Here is a 19,618-nt window from a genome sequence, read left to right as displayed (position 1 = left end):
GGACAGGACACAATGATGAGACAAACAGTTACCCTATATAAATGTCGCCCCAAGGGTGCCGACGGCCTCAATAACTCGCATGCAGGGCAATTACGTCGCTAAAAACATGTTAGCCGCATTGTAGTGTGCATCAAAACTTGCCGAGGTATCTGTACGCTAATGAGTGCAAACACTGTGTAATAGGGCAGGCCTCACCTTACAAATGAATGGCGCCCTAACCATAGGAGGAGATTCTGGTGACATTATGTTCTAATAGATGGCAGCTCGTGAGAGCCACAATAAGATTGTTTATGTAGTGAAGAGAAAACATTTTACTTACCAAGTTTTTTACACGAGTTGAGCAATCACGGCAGAAAGTACTGTTACAATGTAAGAAAGAGTAGGCGAGTAGAAAGAGACTTACTGGTCCAAGTTTTTTGCACGCGTTGAGCAATGATGGCAAAGCCTACTGGTACAATGTAAGAAAGAGTTAGCAAGTAGATTCAGGTGGAGGGGGCTTACTGGTCCAAGTTTTTTGCACGAGTTGAGCAATCGTGGCAGAAAGTACTGTTACAATGTAAGAAAGAGTCAGCGAGTAGAAAGAGACTTACTATTCCAAGTTTTCTACACGAGTTGAGCAATCGCAGCAGAAAGTACTGTTACAATGTAAGAAAGAGTCAGCGAGTAGAAAGAGACTTACTTACCAAGTTTTTTACACGAGTTGAGCAATCACGGCAGAAAGTACTGTTACAATGTAAGAAAGAGTCAGTGAGTAGAAAGAGACTTACTATTCCAAGTTTTTTACACGAGTTGAGCAATCACGGCAGAAAGTACTGTTACAATGTAAGAAATTTAAAGAGTCAGCGAGTAGAAAGAGACTTACTATTCCAAGTTTTTTGCACGCATTGAGCAGCGGTCTTCCTCCAGGATGGTGATGTGCTGTATGAGTGACTATGGCTGTTCTGTGCCAAACTTGAAGGCAGATGATGTTGGGCTATAGGCGGGAGAAGCAGGGGCTAAAAAAAAGGTCAGTGATAGTTGAGTTAGTAGCTGGGCAGAGAATCTTACAATATGCGAGTGATACATAGTGGGAATTTGGGGTCAACTGGTGCGGAAATACGAGCTGGGAAGTATGTGGGAGAATACTTTGGTGAGGATGGGGACATTTGCGCAGGTGCTGGAGTAGGATACCAGGGTGGAAGGAAGGTCTGGTGGGAGAATACTTTGGTGAGGATGGGGACATTTGCGCAGGTGCTGGAGTAGGATAGTAGGGTGGAAGGAAGGTCTGGTGGGAGAATACTTTGGTGAGGATGGGGACATTTGCGCAGGTGCTGGAGTAGGATAGCAGGGCGGAAGGAAGGTCTGGTGGGAGGCTACTGCAGTGACATGGAAGAGAATGATGGAGACTGTGGACTGTAGCGCAGCAATGTGAGAGAGAATGACAGAGAGTGGGGAGAATAGACTCACATTTACCATGCCCGAGCCCTCATTCGAAGAAACATATCACTATCAAGGTGGTTGACAACGAGGTATTCATCTTGATGATCAGCGTCGGGAACCAAAACGGCACCTCGAATGAAAGAACTGAGTGGAACGAATATTGAAGATGCCCTAGGGAGGGCCTTCACACGAGTGAGCTTGAAGAAATGGTCCATTCTGCGAGAACCATTGATTCTCGCAGTGTAAGGCTGAATGAGGGCAAACTCGAAAGACCAAGGTTCGAGATAGAGCATCTAAACAAGAGTATCAGTCGAACAAAGATCGTTTCATCTGCTGTAAGCTGTATAAGGGCGTGGTCAAACCGCGGCAGCCTGTGGAATTGCGGGTTGCACCAGAGGTGATCAGTGGTTTGCTTCCAGTCAACCATTGACTCGTAATTGACCTTGAGATAGCAGTGTTCATGAATCTGCGTAGTAAATCAATAAGAAACATTTAAAGATACTGGTACATACCTGATAATCAGCTGGAAATGTAATCCAGTTCGTGAGTTGATGCCCATCGGTAGGCAGAGAGGTGTTGATGAATTCAGTAAACTTCCTCCGAAAAGCTTGAAATGAGCGATCCACTGTGCTGCGGTTCTCAAGATCAAGGATTGACACAGGATTCTGTGTTGGTGCACCAAGCTTCACAGTGACCACTGAAGGCAACAGCAACGTCTTTGTCAGGAAGATCATCTCCAAGCGCTTGCAACCGGTTGTATTCGTCAACTGCGTCAACACATTCCCTCAAGAGCATCAGGGCAAATTTATGGTGGTCAACATGAAGAATCTAAGGAAAATATCATCATCAGTTCAATTTGAGATCAGTAACGAGAAACTGCAGACTTACCTGCCTGGCAACATCCTTTCCATTTATTCGATGGTAGTAGGTGTCCTTGAGGGGGCCATGCAGCTTTTCATTGGGACGTGTACTGTAATTACGCGCCTGCTCCTTTGCGTCAGATATCACGAACAATGTGCTTCCATAAGTGTGTCTTTGGAAAATTCCAGTCGAGCTTCAATTTCTCGATGTCGGATGATTCAGCACATGTAACATAGGCCTAAAACGAATGTGTGAATATGAATGGGTAGCTATGAAGTGACAAGGAAGCACTTCACCTTGAGTTCCGTATCAAAAATCAGGAGTTCGGCTTCAATTGCCGCAAGTGTGCCCTCAGTATGTACATCGAGGCCAATCAAACTGTCCAGCTGGAGATAAGTACTGATGACACGAAGTAGCTGGTGGCCCTCTGGGGAGGTTCTGGGGGTCAGAAGATTCAAACATGCATATAAGGTTTGCTTCAAGATAATAAGTGACATATATGATCGCAAAACAGCTGAAAAAACTCACTTTAGATAGGTCCTGGAACTTGTTTCCATCGGAAAACGAGATATTGATAGCAGATTTGAAGTGGTTGAGGTTGCGCCATTGAGGGAAGTCATCAATCCTGCAAAATGATTCAGATTGTGAAAAAGGCTTGGTATCAATGACTTACAGCTTCTCAAATGCTGCCTTGGCTTCACGTCCAAGCGACGCGAGGATTTTCTTCAATTCACCAAGAAGGTGCTTCCAAAGGCTGCCATGCAATGAGTGTAATCGATCAAAGCTGAGCGCATCATGTGGATCCGAATACCATATGATCCAAAAGATATTCTAAGTGTGTTCTTAATATCAGCAAGTTTGAATCATGCAAAAAGTCCACCATACCTCAACAGGCCGCAATCCAAGAGCTTTCAGTAGCTCCTCACCTTGAGCTTTACTGCGCTTATAGACACGAAGCGCTTCCATTGCTTCCCCTATGGATCTAAGGGCATGGGTCTTCAATAGGTCATGGAGCTCTTCTAATGGTACCAAGCACACGGGCAAGGGCACTTGCCGCCGCGGCCACGTATGAGCGACATCATGCACCTTCTCAATGGGTAAGGGAAGTTGGACGGGATGAGTAGGACTGGAAGGACTTACTGTTCTTCGTAGTCAGCTGAAAGAATTAATATGACGGGAAATAGCCATTGCAAAATGTCGTTGTGGCACTTGTGCGAATACCCGGTCTTTGAGTACTGTGCAGCGTGTTCCAGGAGTTTCTTGAACAATTCATGCCATACAACATGTTTCAGTGTTGTATAGCCAAGTTTACTTTCTTCACCTGCATCCTCAGGAACCTGCAATGTAATACAGTCTAAGATTGAGTTGATATTTGACAAGTAAAAACAAAAGACTCACGATAGGTAACCATCCGACAATGCGGCCACCACCAAATGCCTCACCATTCCGAATATGCGTAGGTAAGTTCGCGCATCGTACCACGACTGGGTACCCCTTGACTGTACCAAAGGATGATAACTTTGTCTTGTCAGCATACAGAATGAAACAAAACGGGACAGCACCGTCGATGTCAGGAAGAGAAGACTGATATTATTCTCAATGATATACAAAAGGCGTGAATCTATATGTTTGACAGTATAAAACAACTAGTACGTACTTGAATATCCCACCACCTATCTCCAGTCCACGGTTCATCGAAGAAACGCTCGAACTGCGCGCCATTGTGCTTGTAAACACAACACGCATCCCAGACAAAGTGAGGTGCAAGCAATGGGTTATCCAATAAATCAAGTGCCCAGTCCCAGATAGGCTGTGCATGAACTTCATACACTTGCTCATTCTTCTTGTATGTCACAGCAACTTCGTGTTTTGAGAACTATTTAGGCAATTAGCTATAGCGTTGAGTAATATAATCATGTGAGAGGGTAAAGTAAAGCTGAGACATACTGGTGTTAATTCAGCTGCAGCATTATCCCATGCCTTCGAGAGATCGGCTTCATTCTTCAAAGTTATCTGAGCATGGCCTTCAGATATGCATGTGATGAGACTGAGGAGTGTGTTGATTTGAGACTTGTTGAGTGCAGCTTCGATTGCGATCTCGGAAAATTCGAAGTCCCCATGCAATCTGAAAGGACGCCATGGTTCCTTGTCAACAATAGGCACATCCTGCGCCTCTGGGGAGATGCCAAATTGATCAAAAGGTTGGAAGAGTGTCTGGCGACCAGAGCGAGGATGATATTCAGTTTTGAACTCGCCAGGGAGCTGAGCAGATGCTGCAGGCGCAGGGTTAATGGTGGCCATGCTTGCATCAGATAATACTGTACAAAATAAGTCAGCCTCTGAATCAACAACACTTATGAAGTCAACACGCTTACCAGGGCTCGTAATTCCCACATTGCCGTCAAATTCAAGTTGCTCCTCAGGCACAGGCAATGCATCGTGATCGTCAGCGTGAGCATCACTTGCATCAGACTTGGATTCAGAGATACTGGCTAGATTTGATGGGCCAGCCTTGCTGGTGTCAAGTCTAAGGGCCCTGCGAGCCTTTTTTGCTGGAAGTTCAAACACAATCAGTTGAACGATCGTGATATCGATGCCGGTGCACAATTGGGTGACTCACTTTTTCGTTGCCCTCTCTCATAATCTTGATTGAACCGTTGTTGTTCCTCTTCAGTTTCCAGGAGCTTCTTGCAGCTGGTCTTGTGTTTCTTGATGCCTTGCGCCTTGAATTTCTGGCTGCAGTAAGTACATTTGATCTGTCCTGTTAGCATCCCTTCAGAATAGTTATATTTCCCTCGTCGAGCAGAGCGAGTTGGAGCCATCGGATCCAGGAGGTACAGGTATGAACAAAATATAATATGGATAGATTCGTTATTTTAATTACAACACATGTAGAGGCTGCCAACCGATGGCGGGGATGATGGCGTACTTGGAGAGAAGGATGATTATCAATTCAAGGTCAGTCAGTGTTCTATTAATAATAATTAATAATTATAATAGAACCTCACACAATTGAGACGGCCTACAGGTGCCTTTTAAGGCACTTGACGAGTGTTGTAAGCCGGCACCATTATAATGGTACTTGACTTTTTTCCGACATGTACTTCCAGGCCACTGTTACCTTACCTCTCTGCCTTCACCCAAAGCGAGTAAAACTTCTCCCGGTTCACGCATATCGAGCAGAGGTTCGAGTTTGAGCGCAACGCTATACTGATACCGTGATCTACGCTTCCTGGGACAGTAGTACGTTGCTTACTGACATTCCTATTTTCTATAGTGAATTTTGTGTACATTCCAAGACCGTGACTGATGTCGAACTAGATGACCCGGTTTATTTCGCCAGTTCTTATATCATCCCCTCGAATCATTATATGATACGACCCTAAACGACATGAGCATTACTGATCACTGATCACGTATCGCATATGTGAAGTTCGCTGGTTGTTATCGACAACGTCTGGATACGTTTCAACCTACGACACTAAGAACGTTCGCAAACTTTGGGCTTGGCACGATCTCCTTCGGGCCGCCGAACAACAAACGATGACTTTACAGAAATTATCGAACCATAGTGGTTGAAAATGTACCTGAAGAACATTCCTGTCTGTCTCGCACTGCAGCAACTGAGGACCGTGATGAGAGAAAGCAGACCGCCTTGTGCATTGCTGAAGTTCGGTTGTCTCATCGGTGTTGGTGGTGCGAGAGCTTTGAGAACTTTAGATGGACTGGCGAGAAACACCAACAAAGAGATTACAATACACAAGAACTCGATGTGAAGATGAGATAGTTTTTCATGTATCGTGCGACCATTGAAATACCGAGCAGCAGATATACTACAGCCGACTCCGTACTGAGGCAAACTGTCGATGGATGGCAAATAGCCTCGTCATTTTCTGCTCCTTGGACAGAATATAATATCGCTGTAAACATAGCCTACCCAGACTAGACAAGGCTGGTAACCCGTGATACTCGCTCTATGATCCAGGACCTCAGGTGAGAAATGTGAAAATTATTGGCCACCAGCCGTCAATGTATCGTCAGTCTGACGTGAATATAGCTCCTCTGTCTAAAAAGGAGGAATCAAGAGACTCCCTCTAAAAAGCAAATCGAGTGCCTCTCACGAGACGTGTACCAGTGACCCAGCACCAGAACCAGCATAAACGCGGTCCATCTTCACATCCGGGAGCGGGTTATCGCTCGTCCCTTTTCAAAAGTGTCAGAGCAGTAGCATTGCGAGCACATAAATACCCTACCAGCATGACAGTACGGAGATCCGTCCTCCTTGTGTCCCCACCACATCACAGGCGACCACTCGTCCACGAGGTTGGCAAGCGTCTGGACGTGGCCGTATGCAGCCGGCTGGGGACCGCGCGGTCGGCGCAGTGCGACGAAAGTGAAGAAAAGGGCAAATATGAATAGTGCCATGCATAAGTTCCAGATCTGCACGAGGGTGTGAGGATGTCGTAGAAGTTTAACATGGGCAGACGGTGCGAACCTGGGCAGTCAACATAACCACCAAAAACCCTGTTAGTTGCCCACCAACCATGCCGGGAGATATGATGAACGAAAGTCCAAACATCCAATCTGTGATCATCGAGGATGGTGTTCAATAACACCGATAAAAATACTAGACGGGAATGACTCACGCAGGAAAGGCTTCGCGATGAAAAGTACGAAACAAACCGGATGACTGAAAATCATCTTCAACGGGTTCGTCGTCGTAATAAGTCCTTTCCTTCCGGTAGCGCATCTCCACTGTCTTTCGTCTCGAATGACATTTGCGATGAGCTCTGAGCAATGCAGCCCAAGCGTCAACGGTCCCTGGACAACTGCCATGTTGACAAAGAGCAGAATCCACGCCTCAGGATTGACACCCGGCATACCATACGCCATGGAATTGGACAACGCAGATTTTGGCAAGAACGACCACGTTTGTAGGGTCAGCGCATTGGAGGAAAATATATGCGTGCCGTCGACCTTGTGCCAGATATACATGACGAGTGCGGCCCATCCAGCGCATGCTGCAACGATCATCCAAAGAGAGATGATAACTTTCCGGATGCTAGGGTGAGCACGCCACGCTGAGGGCTGCATCTCTAGCGGCTTCGCTGGACCTTCACCCGTGTCTGGGTCAGACACACGACGCATGCACCGAAAAGTAACAGGGGTCAATTGGGTGTGGTGGACCAGTGCGGCGGTCAGGTCGAAAGGTGAGGAGCTCCACGTCAATATTTTGACAGCCCATATCCCTGACAATGCGATCATCACCTGGAGCAGGAGTGCGATGCCCAAAATGAGGAGAGGTAATCCTGCGATGGCAATGCCCTCCTCATATGTTTGTGACATTATTTGATAGTCGAAACATACGACGAGTGAAGCTGAGCTGTAGGATATAATGAGGAGGACAGCCGAGATACCGTTAAGCAGTGCGCCGTTAGGGCTATACCATCCACGAGCTGCGGTCAGAAGGCGCAGATTGGTGTTGAAACGAAGCCGAGACTCTGAGGCTAGCGCAGAGCGCAATGAGATGGCGTGTACGAAGCCTATGGCCTCAGTGCATAACGTGACGATTAAGTTAAGTGCTAGGGTCAATATCTCCCCCTGGAGAGACACCCGAGCATCCTCTTCAGGACTGACCAGGTTTGGCACGGCTGCACCGTAGACTCCGTGATTGATTATAGTGAAAATGCCTGCAACGATGCATGAGCAGCTGAAGATACTTGCGTATGCCACTCCGACAAGGGCATATCTACGAGCTGTTAGACCGCGGTCGTAGAAATCAGTTATAGTATCAGCAGTGAACTTCGCATCAGATATCATCCAGTCAAGGTCCTGGTGATTCCGGAATGCATCGTATGCGAGAAGACTGGATGAATGCGAACTTTTCTTTGTCAGTTTGGAAGAAGCTGTCATGGGAGGCAGAGACATGAAGGCCAGCGTATTATGGACATGCAGATTAAATATGACCATAGGTGTGAATGCCATCGGAAAGTAGCAGTGATATCAGACTGCACATACGTAAGTTGCGCAAATGTGACTTCAATGCGAACGCCAAGTTGATCAATTGACGTCGGGTAACTCTCATTGACATGTCGTGCAGGGGCAACCTGGGGCAATGTACTCATTTGTGAAGTGAGGATCTCGGTATACATCAATTGATCAACTTGGCGTTCTCACAAGTCTACCGTCCTGCTACTCGTGCGAATTTTTTTGCTTCCCTGGGATTAAATATTAAGGTACGAGCAATCAATTAATCACCGCTCAAACTGCGTGTACAGCCATTCAATGATCCCCGTCACCTCGAACAATGTACCAAATTTTTATTGACACACAGGATATATATATATTGTAAGATCGTTCACGCTCCTTTCGAAAAGCCAGTCCCAGTCCCAGACACTCACACCTGTCTCGCCGGAGAGGTCAGCCAGGAGCCCTGTTTCATATGCCGAGAGTCTGTGTATCACGACAATACCATCCTGTCCTTGTCCAAGCGGGAGACGTGTGGACACACGTCGTCCATGACGACCTGTCGCTGATGACTGACTAGCAGCAGCATCTTGAACAGATTCAGGCATTAATAATTAGTTTTAACTGCGGGTGCACATATCGAGCACGTTCCCCATCTTTTAGTGCCAGCAGCAGCCGTACTTCCCGCCGAGTCTGCAGTACATCTGCATATCTCTCCCGCTCAGGATCAACTAAGCACTTTCAGTACCTTGCAGGGAGCTGAAGAGTAGTGGGGCGTGAATGAGACAATGCGCAGCGGCGCAATTTTTATTAATGTGTGCATGAAGACTATACATGTGATGTGATGATATAAGTATTTTGATACAGTCGACGATCCTTCATATACATAGGCGGTGGCATCGAAGCGTTCACTTGGTTGATGTGATGTCGAAGGGGCGAATGACGAGGCCAGAGTGTTGTGGCAACGACGAACAATTGAACCATGAGGACATACGTACATGCATATTCAGAACATTGAACAGCGGACGCAGTGTTGGCCATGGAAGCAAGACATTGATAAACGGCCGCGTCAGCGAAGGAATAACTGTTGTAACGCACATTAGTAACAAAGATGGGCCCCTCGGGGTCTTGCATAAGCTTGAAGGTGCAAATGCTCGTGCCTTGAAGTGACGCAACTTCTGGGAAGCGGACGAGTAACAGGGGACTGGTCACTCGTTCTCACCAAGGTGAGCCTATCTTTGAAGTCGCATTGAATTCACATTTGCGCAATCCACGTATGTGCAGTCTATTCACTGCTACTTTCCGATGTAGTAGTACTAGGCCCATCTGCAAAACCCCTGAAGTGGACGCGCGCGTTACGGGCACTTACGAACACGTACGACTTCAGTGGAGATGCTTTCGCTGTTATTATTTTATTTCGCTGGTCAAAATTTACGAGAGATGGAGAACCGCACGTCTTGATCAATGATAATCCACTTCGTCTCACTGAAGATAAAAGATAGGCTTGATTTTATCTGATAAGATGGAAAAAAACAGACAATACGGTGCAGTTAAATTGCAAGGTGAGATCATAACAAAGAATGTTACTGATAGAATGATATACCTCCTCGTCCGAGAAACTGTTTAGGTAAAAGCACTCGTATACCTCCATACTCGTCGCTACACTCACCGTATGGTTAGCGCTGTCGCCGTACGCAGGGCACGTGTGTGGCATGTGCTTGTTTGTGTGCCAGCTCTTTGTCAGTAATAGCTTTGATCGCCTTGTGCATTGCTGAAGTTCGGTTGTCTCATCGGTGTTGGTGATGCGAGAGCTTTGAGAAGCAATACGATGTGAAGATGAGATAGTTTTTCATGTATCGTGCGACCATTGAAATACCGAGCAGCAGATATACTACAGCCGACTCCGTACTGAGGCAAATCGTCGATGGATGGCAAATAGCCTCGTCATGTTCTGCTCCTGAGACAGAATATAATATCGTTGTGATCGTAGCCTACCCAGACTAGACAGGGCTGGTAACCCGTGATACTCGCTCTATGATCCAGGACCTCAGGTGAGAAATGTGAAAATCATTGGCCGCCAGCCGTCAATGTATCGTCAGTCTGACGTGAATATAGCTCCTCTGTTTAAAAGGAGGAATCAAGAAACTCCCTCTAAAGAGCAAATCAAGTACCTCTCACGAGACGGGCACCAGGGACCCAGCACCAGAACCAGCATAAACGCGGTCCATCTTCACATCCGGGAGCGGGTGATCGCTCGTCCCTTTTCAAAAGTGTCAGAGCAGTAGCATTGCGAGCACATAAATACCCTACCAGCATGACAGTACGGAGATCCGTCCTCCTTGTGTCCCCACCACATCACAGGCGACCACTCGTCCACGAGGTTGGCGAGCGTCTGGACGTGGCCGTATGCAGCCGGCTAGGGACCGCGCGGTCGGCGCAGTGCGACGAAAGTGAAGAAACAGGCAAATATAAACAGCGCTATGCATAAGTTCCAGATCTGCATGAGGGTGTGAGGATGTCATAGTAGTTTTACATGGGCAGACAGTGCGAACCTGGGCAGTCAACATGACCACCAAAAACCCTGTTACTTGTCCACCAATCAAGCCGGGAGATATGATGAACGAAAGTCCAAACATCCAATCTGTGATCATCGAGGATGGTGTTCAATAACACCGATAAAAATACTATACGGCAATGGCTCACGCAGGAAAGGCTTCGCGACGAAAAGTACGAGACAAATCGGATGACTGAAAATCATCTTCAACGGGTTCGTCGTCGTAATAAGTCCTTTCTCTCCGGTAGCGCATCTCCACTGTTTTTCGTCTCGAATGACATTTGCGATGAGCTCTGAGCAATGCAGCCCAAGCGTCAACGGTCCCTGGACAACTGCCATGTTGACAAAGAGCAGAATCCACGCCTCAGCATTGACACTCAGCATACCATACGCCATGGAATTGGACAGCGCTGAGTTTGGCAAGAACGACCACGTTTGTAGGGTCAGCGCATTGGAGGAAAATATATGCGTGCTGTCGTTCTTGTCCCAAATGTACATGACGAGTGCGGCCCATCCAGCGCATGCTGCGACGATCACCCAAAGAGAAATGATAACTTTCCGGATGCTAGGGTGGGCATGCCATGCCGAGGGCTGTATCTCTGGCGGCTTCGCTGGACCTCCACCCATGTCTAGGTCAGACACACGACGCATGCACCGGAAAGTAACAGGGGTCAATTGCGTGTGGTGGACCAGTGTGGCGGTCAAGTCGAAAGGTGAGGAGCTCCACGTCAATATTTTGACAGCCCGTATCCCTGATAATGCGATCATCACCTGGAGCAGGAGTGCGATGCCCAAAATGAGGAGAGGTAATCCTGCGATGGCAATACCCTCCTCATATGTTTGTTGCGTCATTTGATAGTCGAAACATACGACGAGTGAGGCCGAGCTGTAGGATATAATGAGGAGGACAGTCGAGATACCGTTAAGCAGTGCGCCATTAGGGTGATACCATCCACGAGCTGCGGTCAGAAGGCGCAGATTGGTGTTAAAACGAAGTCGAGACTCTGAAGCTAGCGCAGAGCGCAACGAGATGGCGTGTACGAAGCCTATGGACTCGGTGCATAACGTGACGACTAAGTTGAGTGTCAGGGACAATATCTCCCCCTGCAGATACAACTGAGTATCCTTCTCTGGATTGACCAGGTTGGCCACAGCCGCACCGTCGACTCCGTGTTTGGCTAGAGTGACAATGCCTGCAAGGATGCATGAGCAGCTGAAGATGCTCGAGCATGCCACTCCGACAAGGGCATATCTGCGGCGAGTTGTCAGACTGCGGTCGTAACAATCGGTTATAGTATCAGCAGTGAACTTCGCATCAGATATCATTGAGTCACAGTCCTGGTGACTCGAGAGTGCAAGAAGACCGGACAGATGCGAACTTTCATCTGTCGGGTTGGAAGAAGCTGTCATGGGAGGCAGAGACAGGAAGGCCAGCGCATTATGGACACGCAGTTTAATCTATGTCGCTTATGACCATAACCTCTGGTGCATGTGACTTCGTGATGGCAAAGCTGCCGTGCGACGCGGTATTTATGTGTATCCAGTGAACCGTTGATTTACATCGCATGGCAGTGCGGCAATCCTAGAAGTGCACTTGTCAGGGTGGTGATTGTTGAAAACCAGTCAAGCCTAACCTCCTTGTACTGCACACATCCGTACAAGATGCACAGACTGGCTATTGTCTTTCAATTAAGTGAGGCCAGTGAGAAACAGGATCAGAAGTCAAACTTTATAGAGCTGCTCAATTCTAAATGTCGTTGTCAATCATCGACTGGACCTTACGACCGTCTTCTCATAAATTATTTACGCGGACCCTAAACCTTTCCTAATTTGGCCACCACCGCGTCGGCTAAACCTTTGCGCGTGCGTTCTACACAGTATCGAGCTCGTCCTAATCCTCGCTGTATAGAGCCTTTAAAAGTTAGCTACAGTACTGTCAGTCTGTGTATGTAGAACGCAAAGGTTTAGCCGACGCGGTGATGGCCGAATAAGGAAAGGATTAGGGTCCGCCTAAATAATTTATGAGAAGACGGATCCAGTCGATGATTGACAACGACATTTTAGCCCTAAAGACACAATTTGTTCCTGTTAGTCAATCTCGTCTGTGCCATGTGGGGTGACCTTGAAGTACTGACAGGGTTCCCCGACACGTCCATCTCCTATCGCTCTCGCTTTCCTCCACGAACATCACACGATACATTGGTGACTGCTGATGTGACAGTGGTTGCTAATGTTGGGAAGCTGAATGTATGCGACCCCCGTTGTCGGAGAAAAAGCCCTGTGAAAGGCTAAAGCTGCATCAACATGGATCATTTAACGAACCTTGATCCATCGTGGAACTTCTGTTCATCAACAAGTGTGCGAAGAGCTCCACAATTTGCTAAGGGCATCAAGATTACCAACAATGCACATAAGAAACCACACCGGCGAGCGCTTCTACCGGCACCAAGTCAGAAGTGCTGAAAATGGTGCAGTATTCGTTGTGTCACATTGAAGAAGCTGGGGAACCACGTCATTAGACTGTATTGAATTCAGCGGTCTATTGCAGGAAGTCAGGAAACACGGTAAACATACGAGATCCTCTTGATATCCTCACTTCAGAAGTGCGTTGCCCCTGAGCGATGTGTCAATGAGAGTTACCCGACGCACATACCTATTGACCACGGCTTGTTTGTGTGCCAGCTCTTTGTCGTTAATAGCTTTGCTGTCTCCGTTAACAACAGCAATAATCTCTCGTGCTAAACGCTCATCCACTGTCTTCCCACTCTTGTTTGCTTTAAGTTCTTTAAATGAACCAGCGAGAAACATCAACAAAGAGATTACAATGCACAAGAACTCGACGTGAAGATGAGATAGTTTTCTATGTATCGTGCTTCTATTCAGAACCATTGAAATGTTGAGCAGCAGATATACTACAGCCGACTCCCTACTGAGGTAAACTGTGCAAATAGCCTACCCAGACTAGACGGGGCTGGTAACCAGTGACACTCGTTCTATGATCCAGGACCTCAGGTGAGAAATGTGAAAATTGTTGGCCGCCAGTATGAGCCACATCGCTAGGCAAAATATAGCGAACCAAATTGGAGATGCAATCGAGACGACGACAACGCCAGCAGTGCAGAAAATTAGGACAGACAAGGCTGCAGCAAAGAACGCCATTCTGTCAAAGGATGAGTCATCGACCCATGGAATGTAACCGGAAACGCACGCCCAAATCAGAAGTGCAAACGGCAGACTCAGCATGAGGGCAAGGCTCTCGAGGCCAAGCATAGAACGCGACATCCCTACCATGAAAGAGGCCTGTGGACATGGAGAAAGAATACAAGTCATAAAATAGAAAGGAAACGCACCACCTCTTCAGCAGAGCGTCGTCGGGTGTCATTAACTTGTCCGGCCAAGGCCAGCGAGACCACTAACGAGCCCATGACGCAGAGGGTAGACAGATATGCTAGAAGGGTTGCAGCCATTTCAGTTTGGACAGTTGGGACCGCAAGAAAGCTGATATCAACGGCAAGCATCACAGTGGACTGAGGTAATCATTGATTGCATGACAATATAAAACAAAATACCACTCACATATATTGCATATCCATTCCATTCAGTGGTAAGCCTATCGATAAAATTCTTCCACCGTGGCTGAACCATGGTTTCATCGACCCATATTCTGTGAATACCCTTGCTCTGAACATCAAATGATCCGAACAGAAAAACATTCATGACGCGAAGGATCCTTTTCGAGCGAATATTGGGTTTTTCGTATAACGATTGGTCTACTCCGAGTCGGGCGCCTGGTTGTCCACAAAAATTCACAAACTTGGCATTGCCTTGCAGAGCAGTCAGGAAATGGGCTGCGCAGACTAGTGGCTTGAGCTTACATAAAAGTCTCGTAAATCGGGCTGAAATCGGCAAACATATCAGAAGCAATCAACTGATCTTCCGTGATAGACTTACCGGCAATCCACACGGAGTGCTCACGCTCTTTGTTAATACTACCTGAAAAAACAATCAACAACGACCCCTCACACCAGGGAATCATTGACTCATGAGCGAATCCACAAGGCCGAGCATACTATCAACCTCATTCGAAGCAAAAGGTGCTAGGCATGATTCAGAAGTGATATTTTCTGTTGCAACTCAATCTTACAGGCTTGAAACACTCAAGTTTCTTTATTGCTCACCTGCCTGAGCGAGCATGATAATTTCTTTGAGTTTCACGACGACATCTTCCGGGAGGGAGCGTTTGTTTGGAAATAGTTCGATATGTTTCCTGTCAATGATATGATGTATAAATCGTGGGAGGTAAAGAAGGACTGTAAAAAGTGTAAGTGCGTGTACTTCTGTCGTGTGAGGAGACAGGCATACTGCTAGGAATCGTACGAACCAGTACTGCGATTCTAGTGCATACCCTGGGAGCGACGCAATTACAGAAGCTCGAATAGAAAGTAAACCACGGAAAGAACTCACTAACGTGGCTTTTACGCTCTACACCTCGAATTTTGTTCATAAGGAGATCAGATGTGTGATCTTCGAACCAGAAAACAACGCGTTTGTCGTGATCAGCAAAGTAGTAACCCCACTTCTCTACGCCATCAGTCACGATACGCTCCAACACTAGCTCGACGAGTCGAGGCATGGAGATGTTTGCTTCACGCGCTTTTCTGTGCGCTTCCTTGATGGCTTCACCTATTGTTACATGGTCTCGAACATCGGCATCAGTGAAAACTCTCTGGTGCGCAGTATGAGTGCTTCAGGCCATGAAGAAGTGGACGGTAGACGCACTTCTTTCGGATGACAAAAGAACAGAGCCCCTTCCGGGTGCGTGAGAGGCTCCCATCCTGCTACAGTATCAAGTTCCCTACAAGCACAATTCAATCACATCGCTGGCTCTCTCACCAGCATGCTTACTTGGAACAGTCGAGAGGACCTTTCTCAACCTTAAACGCTGCATACACATCTTTACTGAAAGCATGGATTAGAACGGCAACTGATTCAAAATATATTTTTCCTACACTGGAACATGCCTCTCGTACCGGTTGACCTCTCCGGGCACAATGGGAATCAGAGTAATAACATGTCCTGGCGCCACAGGTAGTGGTGGTGGCGGCGGCGGCGTATGGATACCCACGGGGTTGCAAACGTTGGGCACGGGCATAGAAAGTATCAACGGTGCAGAAGACTGCCCGGGAGACTGTGTATCATAAGCTACGCTATTCGGGCTTGCATTAAGCTGGCCGCCAGTTGGTGACGGAAAGCTCATTCCAGGTTGGCATCCTTGGCTTTGCAGATGTGCATCGAACGACGGCACAGCGAGGGTTACCGAAGGCGTCGACTTGATCACTGGTTGAGAGCTCAATGCTAAACCGGCCCCTGGGCCGTTGTTGAAAATCCCCCTCCTTCCCATTAAAGAGAGATTGAAAGTGTGGGATAAGTCGCAGCAGGGCAGAGAGGATACTCCTGTACGAATGATATGCGGCCGTCTTGACAATGTGCCTCAACCAGGAGATGAACATACGAATGTATCGTCCATGCATGATCATTGTGGAGAATAAGTCGAGCCAAGTACAGAAACTAGGGAACTTTGCCCGGTAATGGGCGAGAGAGTAGGAAAAATAAGATGGGTAGGAGAATGAGCGTTCGGTCCAGTGACTCCAGTAAAGGCCTATAGTGACTACATACAACGATACATGGTGATTTGGCACAGGCAGCGGCAAAAGCACTGCTTTGTGGAGGCTTAGCTAAGAGGTTCCCATTGCTCAAGCGCTCGCCTGGTCACTGGCAAACAACTTTTCGATCAGTTATGTGCAGGCAAGTCACAGCTGGCTGCAATTTACCGATCCTTGCCATGCGCGATTTCCTAATCACATGATTCTAGTACTGTCGATGCATGATGTTCTTCGACTTGTAGACATCCATCTTGCGTGACCAGTCCTAGCCAAGTGGTAAGCGTGACATTAACAATCTTTTCCCCTTTTACTATGCCTTGAACATTCACTCATGGATTTCACAACCCACTGGCACCAGAATAGAATAGAAATCTGCTCTCTTGGGTGGTGCGGATTCGAAACCTGCCGACAAATGATTTTCCCTCTTATCACACCTTGACATTCACTTCATGGAACTAGTTCTTCGGAGGTTCATCTAACTAGCTAGGGAAGCATCCTGGACTAAAGTGTCTTATCACAACAGAATCCAAATCTGTTTCTCTTGGATAGTGCAGGTTCAAAACATGCCGACGGCAAGTGTTTTTGTCTATCGAAACCCACCTTGACATTCACTCGTAGGATGATTTCCTCGGAACGTTCATCCTAACTGGTCTTAGGGCAAGTTGTTACCCCAACAGAATCGAAATCTGTTTCTCTTGGTCTTCGCAGGTTCGAAACCTGCTGAAGGAATTTCTTTTCTATCGGAACACACCTTGACATTTGCTCGTGGATGGTTTCCTCGGAGGTTTATCTTGACTGGTCTTAGCCAAGATGGTTACCGCAACAGAATTTAAATCTGTTTCCCCTGCAGGTTCGAAACCTGCCGAATGCCATGTATTTTTTTCTATCGGAACACACCTTGACATTGACTCGTGGATGGTTTCCTCGGAGGGTCATCTCAACTTCGTCCTGGCCAAAGTGGTTACCGTAACAGAATCTAAATCTGTCTCTTTGACTGTACCTGTGAAGGTTTCAAACCTGCTAACAACAAAGTTTTTTTTCTATCAGAACATGACTACAATGAAGATTCAGTCGTGGATGGCTTCCTTGAGCGAGGTCTTAGCCAGGTTACCACAACAGAATGTTGCACCTGCCAACAACAAGGTTTTTATTTCCCTATAACCTTGACAATTACTCATGGATGATTTTATTGGCATGTTCATCTTAAGTAGTCTTCGCAAAGTGGTTATCTCAACACCGAACGGAATTGAAATCTGTTTCTCTTGGGCTGTGCAGGTTCGAAACCTGCCAGATGACAGTATTTTTTCTATCAGAACACACCTTCAAGTGACATTGACTCATGGATGGTTTCCTCAGAGGTCCATCTAACTAATCTTAGCCAAGGTGGTTGCCACAACAGAGTCCAAATCTGTTCCTCTTGGAGTTGGTTCGAAACCTGCTGACAATATTTTTGCGTTGCATAGATCTTCGGGTGTCCATCTTAACTAGGCCCAGTCATTGCGCCGAAACCTAAAAGAATTCACTTTTACACCTGCGGCCGCGAGGGTCATCTCAGAAACATAAGACATATCCGTGAGGTACATATATTCGACCTGACATTCAACAAGAACCCCCCTCCCCTAATGTTGGAAACACAATTCATCTACTCTTCTCTGTCACGTTCATATCGATACCTATGCTGCTTTGAAAGCATCACCCACTGCCTTGATGGCGTCGTCAGCTTGCTGCTTGCCAACCTTCAGTGCAGCATCCATCCCGAGAATCTGATGTGATGCTCTTGGGTAAACCTTTGCGTCTACCTTCACCCCAAGCGACTTTAACTTCTCGCCATACGCGATTCCTTCATCCCGCAGAATATCGAGTTCGCAGACGCTAATGAAAGCAGGCGGAACTTTGGCAAGCAAAGCATCCGACGCGAAGATGGGCGAGTTGTCTGGTTCTGTCCAAGTCGCAGGATCAGGAAGGTACATGTTGCGGAACCACATCATCCGCCCTTCGCTCAGCCAAACGGTGTTCTGGCACTCTTTCCAGGACGGGTAGCGGCCGTCAGCCACAGATGCTGTGTTATCGATCACTGGAAACAACTGAGAGATGATCGCTTCGTATGCTCCTGGCTTACCAGGCACAATCAATAGCTGGAAGATGATGGGGATGGGAGGCGTTTGTTCTTGCGCTTTGAGACATGCAATTGCAGCTAAGTTTCCGCCACTGACAAGAGTTGATGCTTCATCATACGGGATGAGATGATACGCACCTGGACGACCCTCCGACCGCGATCTTGTTCACATTCGCATTGAACTCTGCCTTCCCGTTGTAATAGATGAATTTCAATGCATCAACCGTGTCCTCAACTGCTGCAGGATATGGGTTCTCAGGGGCCAAGCGATAGTCCAAAGCCACTGAAACACAGTTGTTCTCTTAAACGCAGTTAAGTTCCAGTCCGACAACGACCTTCACTGTCCGACCTCACCTTTGCATTGACGTGATATGAACGAGTTCAAAGTGTCGATACTCCCAAGCGTCCATCCGCCTTAGGACTCTCAGCTAACTTTCGCCGAATAATCACTGACCGTTACCTCCATGAATATATAATAACACCGGCCACCCTTCTTGAGGAGGGGTTCCTTCGGGTATGAAAGCCCGAATCTTGCAGTTCTGCAGACTGATATCCTTGACAGCCCCCACCGTTCTGACAGGCGAGCCACCGGGGATATAGGGTGCCTTCCTGATATCCGGATGCCAGGGGATTGTGTGCGGGGGCACGCGGTGTGCTATATGGGCGTTGTGGATCGCGACATATTCAGGGTCGAGGCGGGGAAGGATGTCAGGGTGGATGGCGGAGGGAAGGTCTGACATGGTGCTAGTGGGGCTCAGGATTATAAGATGTAATCAAACGAGATAGTCCCGTAAAGCCAATACTTGAAGGTCACATTCTCGTTATAAGGAGTGGAGGACACATGACATGAGTTATAATTGGCGAAGATAAGAGTTCCTATGTGGTAATTAGTTGTACACGTCAGAAGACTACATTCAAGGGTACGTCTCGTGGGCAGACCATTCATGGAAGGAAGACCGTTCCTTCTATGGGTGTTGTTGTCTGGAAATATGTGCGAATGACGAGGCCCACGAGATAGGTTCTCAGTGAGAGACTTGC

General features: G+C 47.3%; 5 protein-coding genes across 5 annotated transcripts; all 5 read right to left on the bottom strand.

The window, feature by feature from the left end:
* Nucleotides 1–1,448: 1,448 nt before the first annotated feature.
* DFJ58DRAFT_715411 (uncharacterized protein) lies at nt 1,449–4,581 on the bottom strand (the record flags this gene model as incomplete). Its single annotated transcript, XM_041384125.1, has 14 exons — nt 1,449–1,712; nt 1,736–1,885; nt 1,932–2,102; nt 2,134–2,247; nt 2,308–2,403; nt 2,432–2,518; nt 2,577–2,756; nt 2,809–2,905; nt 2,954–3,111; nt 3,166–3,262; nt 3,421–3,617; nt 3,679–3,864; nt 3,938–4,156; nt 4,228–4,581. 14 exons carry the CDS (start codon nt 4,579–4,581, stop codon nt 1,449–1,451), a joined length of 2,370 nt encoding a protein of 789 aa, XP_041246231.1.
* A 1,708-nt stretch (nt 4,582–6,289) lies between these two features.
* DFJ58DRAFT_744193 (uncharacterized protein) lies at nt 6,290–8,265 on the bottom strand (the record flags this gene model as incomplete). The annotated part of the gene is made up of 5 exons (XM_041387299.1): nt 6,290–6,346; nt 6,413–6,483; nt 6,534–6,720; nt 6,776–6,864; nt 6,927–8,265. The coding sequence occupies 5 exons, from the start codon at nt 8,263–8,265 to the stop codon at nt 6,290–6,292; spliced, it is 1,743 nt and encodes a 580-aa protein (XP_041246230.1).
* A 2,156-nt stretch (nt 8,266–10,421) lies between these two features.
* On the bottom strand, nt 10,422–12,489 carry DFJ58DRAFT_744192 (uncharacterized protein; the record flags this gene model as incomplete). The annotated part of the gene is made up of 5 exons (XM_041387298.1): nt 12,436–12,489; nt 10,951–12,383; nt 10,800–10,888; nt 10,558–10,663; nt 10,422–10,507 (listed from the first exon to the last, which is right to left on the bottom strand). The coding sequence occupies exons 2-5, from the start codon at nt 12,209–12,211 to the stop codon at nt 10,422–10,424; spliced, it is 1,542 nt and encodes a 513-aa protein (XP_041246229.1). The 5' UTR covers nt 12,212–12,383; nt 12,436–12,489.
* Nucleotides 12,490–13,890: 1,401 nt separating this feature from the next.
* On the bottom strand, nt 13,891–16,285 carry DFJ58DRAFT_247854 (uncharacterized protein). The gene is made up of 12 exons (XM_041379457.1): nt 15,811–16,285; nt 15,707–15,760; nt 15,581–15,656; nt 15,266–15,527; nt 15,183–15,207; nt 14,980–15,068; nt 14,842–14,925; nt 14,753–14,794; nt 14,677–14,697; nt 14,378–14,625; nt 14,010–14,328; nt 13,891–13,961 (listed from the first exon to the last, which is right to left on the bottom strand). Exons 1-11 carry the CDS (start codon nt 16,200–16,202, stop codon nt 14,128–14,130), a joined length of 1,494 nt encoding a protein of 497 aa, XP_041246228.1. The 5' UTR covers nt 16,203–16,285; the 3' UTR covers nt 13,891–13,961; nt 14,010–14,127.
* Nucleotides 16,286–17,850: 1,565 nt separating this feature from the next.
* On the bottom strand, nt 17,851–19,427 carry DFJ58DRAFT_777134 (alpha/beta hydrolase fold-domain-containing protein; the record flags this gene model as incomplete). The annotated part of the gene is made up of 5 exons (XM_041389539.1): nt 19,041–19,427; nt 18,935–18,994; nt 18,719–18,881; nt 18,584–18,672; nt 17,851–18,538 (listed from the first exon to the last, which is right to left on the bottom strand). Coding segments are annotated over exons 1-5 (985 nt in total), but the record flags the coding sequence as incomplete, so codon positions are not given.
* Between the last annotated feature and the right edge of the window lie 191 nt (nt 19,428–19,618).

Source organism: Suillus subalutaceus (genome assembly GCF_016647625.1).
Source record: "Suillus subalutaceus strain FC151 chromosome Unknown DFJ58scaffold_28, whole genome shotgun sequence".
Taxonomy (NCBI): domain Eukaryota; kingdom Fungi; phylum Basidiomycota; class Agaricomycetes; order Boletales; family Suillaceae; genus Suillus; species Suillus subalutaceus.
Note: the sequence above shows the minus strand (reverse complement) of the source record. Positions and strands in the feature narration are given on the sequence as shown.

What these genes read in the sequence shown, in the direction of transcription:
- DFJ58DRAFT_247854 (XM_041379457.1), bottom strand. Translation starts at nt 16,202, where the DNA reads ATGGGAAGGAGGGGGATTTTCAACAACGGCCCAGGGGCCGGTTTAGCA. An exon ending in GGTCCTCTCGACTGTTCCAA is followed by an intron (nt 15,657 to 15,706) that starts GTAAGCATGCTG and finishes TTGTGCTTGTAG; the next exon opens with GGAACTTGATACTGTAGCAG. An exon ending in TATCATGCTCGCTCAGGCAG is followed by an intron (nt 14,926 to 14,979) that starts GTGAGCAATAAA and finishes GAGTTGCAACAG; the next exon opens with AAAATATCACTTCTGAATCA.